The sequence below is a fragment of the Oncorhynchus nerka genome, linkage group LG27 (genome assembly GCF_034236695.1).
Source record: "Oncorhynchus nerka isolate Pitt River linkage group LG27, Oner_Uvic_2.0, whole genome shotgun sequence".
Taxonomy (NCBI): Eukaryota; Metazoa; Chordata; class Actinopteri; order Salmoniformes; family Salmonidae; genus Oncorhynchus; species Oncorhynchus nerka.
In genome coordinates, this window is record NC_088422.1 from 35,379,568 (window position 1) to 35,387,211 (window position 7,644).

The 7,644-nt window shown below is 41.2% G+C and overlaps 1 protein-coding gene across 4 annotated transcripts in view; it reads right to left on the reverse strand.

Annotated features, from left to right (window-relative positions):
* LOC115118910 (protein phosphatase Slingshot homolog 1-like) overlaps window positions 1-7,135 on the reverse strand; it is a 67,930-nt gene extending 60,795 nt beyond the window's left edge. For 2 of the 4 annotated variants that reach the window (XM_029647639.2, XM_029647638.2), the window contains exon 1: window positions 6,718-7,134. In XM_029647639.2, the coding sequence (XP_029503499.1) occupies window positions 6,718-6,798 (81 nt within the window). In that variant the 5' untranslated portion in view covers window positions 6,799-7,134. Of the gene's footprint in view, window positions 1-100; window positions 5,193-6,717 lie in introns of those variants that run through there. The other 2 variants (XM_065011611.1, XM_065011610.1) reach the window with 2 other exon arrangements.
* Between the last annotated feature and the right edge of the window lie 509 nt (window positions 7,136-7,644).

Here is a 7,644-nt window from a genome sequence, read left to right on the forward strand (position 1 = left end):
AAGAGTTGAGTGGATTCAGGGGTAGATTGTCAATATTATTTTATAAACCTATTATAGAAATGTTTCCCAAAATAAACAGAGTGTACAAAACATTAAACACCTTCCTAATATTGAGTTGCACCCCCATTTGCCTTCAGAACAGCTTAATTCGTTGGGCAAGGTGTCGAAAGCGTTCGCCAGGGATGCTGGCACATGTTGACTCCAATGCTTCCCACAGTTGTGTAAAGTTGGCTGGATGTCCTTTGGGTGGTGCACCATTCTTAATAAACACAGAAAACTGTTGAGCATGAAAAAAACTGCAGCGTTGCAGTTCTTGACACACTCAAACTGGTGCGCCTGGCATCTACGACCATACCCCGTTCAAGGCACTTAAATATTTTGTCTTGCCAATTCACCCTCTGAATGGCACACATACACAATCCATGTCTCAAATCGTCTCTAGACTTAAAAATCATTCTTTAACCTGTCTCCTCTCAATCTACACTGAAGTGGATTTAACAAGTGACATCAATAAGGAAGGGATCATAGCTTTCACCTGGTTAGTCTGTCATGGAAAGAGTAGGTGTTCCTAATGTTTTGTACACTCAGTGTGCATCTAGTCTAATACACAATGTTGAGGTTTCAATGTTCACATAAATGTATTTAACCTAGGCTAACCTTGGAACAGACAACTCTACCAACGCCCCAACAAATCAACACTACTGTTAATTATACCAAAATTGCTGTACTTTTTCGATACTTGAACATGAAAAACATTTAGGTTATAGAATGTGTTACTTTCGGTACTTCTATTAAATGTGTCATATACTGATAGAGAGAGGATCAAGTCTGTCTATCGGCGCAGCAGACATCCCCATATAGTGTGAAAGCACCGGCACCATGCCTGCTCCACTTACTCATTACTAGCTCGTCCTAAGGAATCCCTGTACTATGGGCTGAGGCTGGGATGCATCATGTTAACTTCTGTGCAGCATGAGTGGGGAACTAACACACTTAATTACTGTTCGCAAAACAAAAGTCCATTACAGGCTAGAACCCTTTACAATGCAAGGAAATACCTGTAGCTTCAAGCTTACAGCTGAAGCTAACATCAGTTCGCTACTCTAGTACTTTGTTTGTGATAATATAAAAACCATAATGCAAAATATACTGATTTGAAAGTGGATTGTCACCAAAAACCAGTCATTTCTAAAAACTGTATTAATTAACTTAGTCTCCCTCTCCTCAGTCACGTCTCTCCTGTTGCTCTCAATTTGTGTTGAACGACATCATTAGGTCTTAAAAAGACAGCATGCACTTTTATTTCGATTTTTTTTTTTTTACATTTAAGTAATTTAGCAGATGCTCTTATCCAGAGCGACTTACAGTTAGTGCATTCATCTTAAGATGAAGGTGGGACAACCACATATCACAGGCATACAAAGTACATTTTTCCTCAATAAAGTAGCTATTAGTAGAGTCAGAACTAGGGGTGGAGGGGGTCAAACCAAGTGCAGGTTCAGATAAAAAAAAAAAATGTGGGGGGGTTAGAAGGAAGATTCAATTATTTTAATCAAATATTAAATCTTTAGAAAAACCTAACATACTTGAATAAAACACCAAATACATTGCTGTAGTTGGTCTCATTACCATAACAGTTTAAGGTCCTGTCAAAACTTTAAAACAGTGCATTCGGAAAGTATTCAGACCCCTTCTCTTAAAAAAATTTAAAAAATGGTACAGCCTTATTCTAAAATGTATTAAATAAGTGTCAATCTACACACAATACCCCATAATGACAAAGCGAAAACAGGTTTTTTGAATTTTTTGCAAATGCATTACAAATAAAAAGAAATACTTTTACATATTCAGAGCCGTTGCTATGAGACTTCAAATTTAGCTTGAGTGCATCCTGTTTCCATTGATCATTCTTGAGATGTTTCTACAACTTAATTGGAGTCCACCTGTGGTAAATTCAATTGATTGGACATGATTTGAAAAGGCACACACATGTCTATATATAAAGGTCCCACAGTTGACAGTGCATGTCTGAGCAAAAACCAAGCAATGAGGTCGAAAGGAATTGTCCGTAAAGCTCCGAGACAGGATTGTGTTGAGGCACAGACCTGTGGAAGGGTACCAAAAAATGTCTGCAGCATTGAAGGTTCCCAAGTACACAGTGGCCTCCATCATTCTTAAATGGAAGAGTGTGTAACCACCAAGACTCTTCCTAGACCTGGCCGCCCGGCCTAACTGAGCAATCAGGGGAGAAGAGCCTTGGTCAGAGAGGTGACCATGAACCCGATGGTCACTCTGACAGAGCTCCAGAGGTGGTGGTGGCAGCATTATCATCATGCCGTGGGGAGGTGTTTCAGCAGCAGGGACTGGGAGACTAGTCAGGATCGAGGGAAAGATGAGCAGAGCAAAGCACATTGATGTAAACCTGCTCTAGAGCACTCAGGACCTCAGACTGGGGCGAAGGTTCACCTTCCAACAGGACAACGGCCCTAAGAACACTGCCAAGACAACGCAGGAGTGGCTTTGGGACAAGTCTCGGAATGTCCTTGAGTGGCCAAGGACACCAAATCAAGCATCTCTGTAAAGAAAATAGCTGTGCAGCGACACTCCCCATCCAATCTGACAGAGCTTGAGAGGACCTGCAGAGAAGAATGGGAGAAACTCCCCAAATACAGGTGTGCCAAGCTTGTAACGTCATACCCAAGAAGACTCAATGCTGTAATCTCCTCAACAAAGTACCGCGTAAAGGGTCTGAATACTTATGTAAATGTGATATCAGTTAATTTTTTTATTCTAAAAACCTGTTTTTGCTTTGTCATTATGGGGTATTGTGTGTAGATTGGGGGGGGTGATTCAATCCATTTTAGAAAAAGTCAAGGGGTCAGAATACTTTCCGAATGTACTGTAAAGTTGTATTCACCCATGATTCCTCATCTAGAGGAGTAATCCTTATATGAACACAAGTTAAGTTAATGTATTTGCTTATATGCCTTCAGAATGATTATTCTTAAACACCCCCTTTACTCCACTTGTCCTTCTCATTACCGACACGGCTAAAGAGCTCAAATTGAGGAAAAAGTCTGATTAACTTTATAATTATATCATTAATTTGAAATATTTATACTTTCAGTGTGATGTTTAACTGACTCATTTTCATTAGGGGAGCAATGTAAAAAAATATATAAATATTGGTTTGTTCACTACTTTTTGGACTTTTGTGAAAATGTTGTTAAAATGCATAATATCTCAATAAAAAAAACTATAATTATACAATAGTACAGATTAGTACAGATCCTAATATGTTTCAAGAGGAAATTTAGTGAAAAATGTATTCATTCAGTTTCGTGAGAATGACCCACCTGGCTTTATGAGAGAGGTGAACGCCACTAAATGGAGGGAATGTGGCCATTCTTTATGATAGTTTCACCACAGTAAATGTCTTAAAAACAGTTATTGTTCCAGGAAAGATATAGACTGGGAGTATCAGGTTATAGTAACATGGCGACATGTAACTGTGAGGAGGTGGGCCATTCTCCAGAAGTTTCACCTAATAAAGCCTGAGGATTGTCAACCAAAGCACTACTAATGAGAAGCACAAGGTCCCTGCTAAGGTTAGGTACTGCAGCAGTAAGAGGAAAATGTTGTGACAAGATGTATCCAACACTGTATTTCAGCTCCAAAACCCACGGCACTTTCCACTACTGTATCTAACAAACTAAATCGGGCGAGCATCACACTTGTGATGAGCAGAATGGGTTCAAAACAGCGAACATACGTCATTGTCAAACCTAACATTTTTATAAACACACACAAAAAGTATTTTTCCCCCCATCTAAACAAACGGTGCAGATAAGGTGAGGTAAGGCCTCTGAGGTTGGTCTCTACCTCTACCCATTCAACCAGGGGACAGGCATCAGGGTGAAACTCATAACTGGGACGTGTCAAAAGCTGTGTTTAACATGGGTTTCAGTTGGTTATCCGGGAGAGTAAGCCAATAATTGACTTGAACAGCCCTGCACACACTACAAGTGAAATCCCAGCCATAATTCTCCCACAGCGAGACACATGACAATAGCCAAATTTCACCTTGTAGGGTAAGGATGAAACTCTCCATTGTTGGCAAAATCATGTAGCCTACCTTACACCGTCACAACAACTACCATATTGTTACCCCACCACCATCCTCCACTCATCACTTTCCCTCCACATCCCCCCACCCTCCATGTGAGGATGACATCATAGCTGCAGCAGCTTCCTGAGGGGCTTGGCTGCTCCTCATCAGACAGGCCCTTGGGAAGAGCCCTGGAAGCAGCCAGTCAATTCTATCCCACATTGAAAATGAGTGTCAGGCAGTGACAAGGAAGGCTGGTCCTCAGTCAGGCCAGCTCAACCATCTTCACGATAAAGGTGTTTCTTTTTACACGTTTCATTTTTTTAAATGGCAGGTGTAATGCGTCAGGCCCAATGACTCAGTAGCTAAAAAAGTAAAGCGGCAGCCTAACGAAGGAAAAGAAAGGTCAGCTAATGCTCAAGTACCAGTTCTTGATTCAGGCCTAACCATGGTTGTTGTCATCTTCAAGACAAATCTACCCAATAAGGGCGAGTGGAGAAAACCTGCTGTAGGCTAGAGCCTTTGTTGTATTTAGCGTGACTCCTGTTTCTATTAACAGTTAGCGCCCCCAACTGGTTGAGAAGGTGCACAAAAACAGTACTTCGATTGTAGCTATCTTTCATGAGTGACATCTAAATGTCACTGTGATGTGTAGGCACTAACTGTTATACTACATGACCAAAGGTATGTGTACACCTGCTTGTCGAACATCTTGTTCCAAAATCATGGGCATTAATACGGAGTTGGTCCCCCCTTTACTGCTTTAACAGCCTCCACTCTTCTGGGAAGGCTTTCCACTAGATGTTGGAACATTGCTGCGGTGCCTTGCTAAGAGCATTAGTGAGGTTGGGCTCTGATGTTGGGTGATTAGGCCTGGCTCGACGTCGGTGTTCCAATTCATCCCAAAGGTATTTGATGGGGTTGAGGTCAGTGCTCTGTGCAGGACAGTCAAGTTCTTCCACACACCAATCTCGACAAACCATTTCTATATGGACCTCGCTTTGTGCACGTGTGCATTGTCATGCTGAAACAGGAAAGGGCCTTCCCCAAACTGTTGCCACGGCCTGTTCACCCCGGTACCATCTAGAAGGCGGAAACAGTACAAGTGCATCAAAGCTGGGACCAAGAGACGGAGAAACAGGCCATCAGACTGTTAAACAGTCACCACTAGCCGGCCTCCGCCCAGTACCCTGCCCTGAACCTTAGAGACTGCTGCAGTATGTACATAGTCACTGAACAGTGGTCACTTTAATAATGTTCAGATACTGTTTTACCCACTTTATGTATATACTGTATTTTAGTCATGGCTCATCCTATATAACTATATTATGTGTGTATTGTTTTTTTTTAATTGCTAGGTATTACTGCACTGTTGGAGCTAGAAGCATAAGCATTTCACTGCACCTGCGATAACATCTGCAAATCTGTGTACGCGACCAATAAACTTTGGTTTGATTTGCATTTTGAGATGGGATTGTTCTTGTGGTTTATTCATTGGCTGTTGGTTAATCTGAATAAACAAATAAGCACAAGGAGCAGTACCAAGAGTTTATTTTGCCATCATGGAAGTGTTCAAAGCTCACCTGACTTATGCTAGTTTGATTTTGGCAGACTATCTTGACTCTTATGGAAAGTATGACTTAGGCCTCTTACCACAGTGGTTCCCAACCCTTTTCGGTTACTGTACCACAAAATGAATTTTGCTCTGCCCAGCATACCAATGAAGTACCTCATGTGCATTTTACCAGCAGGCATATAGTCTCTTGAGTCTTCTCAAGTACCCCTGTGGATACACCAAGTACCCCCAGGGGTCTTAGTATCTCTGGTTGGGAACCACTACTCTACCTCATGACTGTATGAAGTTACATGTCACATTTCACCTCATTGACTGGTCCCTTTTAGAAGACATCTCAGAACAACATAGAAAATAACCCATGCTGTCCATAACACTGACTTTAACATAAGCAAGTAGCTAGGTAGTTTGCCTAATAAATAAGATGGTAATAACTGATATATTAGGCAACTAACTTAATAAATGTTAACATTTGGGAGTACCAAATTGTATGGCACCACTGCAGTACACTGGTGATTTCTTAGCTGACTAGCTAGCTTACTGCATTCAGCAGCAGGACATTAGGGTATGACTTACATGAAACTACCTGGCAGATAACCAGATACCTAGCTAATCAGGCAAACGATGCTATTGGAAATGAATAGCCAGCTAATGCCACAGCAGTTACGCTGCTCATTAGCTAGCTAGTAAGGCAAACAAGAAGCTAGCTAACTAGATAAACTGTATATTTGTTGTACGCTAGCTAACGTTAGCTGGCAAGCGAATAACTTTACTAACTGGCAATAAATAGCATTACGTTATATCAGTGTGTTACTGACAACTTTGCTTACTAGCTTTTCTAGACACCAGCTAACGTTAGCTCGGTAGCGATAGAGTTGAGGCTAATAATAGCTACTAACATTACCTAGTTAGCTTATCCCATTGCTACATATCTAGCTAGCACGTCTAGGCCTATGTCACTCCCACGTATCCTAGGTGTTTTCTTGCGCTTTGTTGACGTTTCTAAAAACGTCTCTCCAGCTATTTCCAAGCTTACCTCCCCCACGTTGGTGGTGGTTGTGCTGGCTGTGGATGCAGCGCTTGGGGTAGGGGAGCGCTGCAAAGTAACCAGAGCCATGGCTGAGAGAGTCTGCACAGGCCGGTGTAGCCTGTCCAGAGAACAGCTTTATTCCGGGTGAATAACCTAAGGAAATTGTTTCTTGGTGTCAACGTCTATAGCGGTCGAAGCAAAGAATTTCATCGCCGTTAAATTTCCATCGTCCTAAAATCTGGAAGCCAGTTGTTCCTTTTGAATTTTCTCAAATAAAAATAGACGAATTTCATAGTAAGAACGTACAGAGCATGTACTTATCGTTCCCCATGTTGCGGCTTTCTCACTAGCCTGCACAAAACCGCTTCCACCAGGGGATGTGAGTTTATGCTAGTCAGCTGCTGCCAGCCAACCACACAGTGATGCTGAGTTCAAACATTCTGATCCGATGGATGTTGTAGCCTAGCTAGGTTACCAATTATGTCAAATACATACCTACATCATGACAGAATCTCTTCCAGTTCGAACTGTGTATTTCACTTGGCCTGTCGGTTAAAAATAATAAATAATATTAGCTACAGTTCATGTAATGCAACTACACAAACCCTCACAACTTGCAGAATGTGAGTAATCTTTTGCATAATGTTTTTTTCAGCCAACTGCTGTGATGTTGTTTTGTTGTTGTTTTTTAAATATATATCTACATTCGTATTTTTGTCACTGTTATATTTCAGGTTATTACACATTACACGATGTACAATTTCTGGTTACTTCATACAGTTAGATGGGTCAGAGGTTCAGGTACACTCAAGGACATGGAAATGTTTACACTGTCAAAGTTATATGGAATGGTAGATTCTGAGCAGGACCAAGCCAGTCACACAGAATGGAGGCTAATCAGATTTTTTAAAAGATAAATAATAATAACAAAAG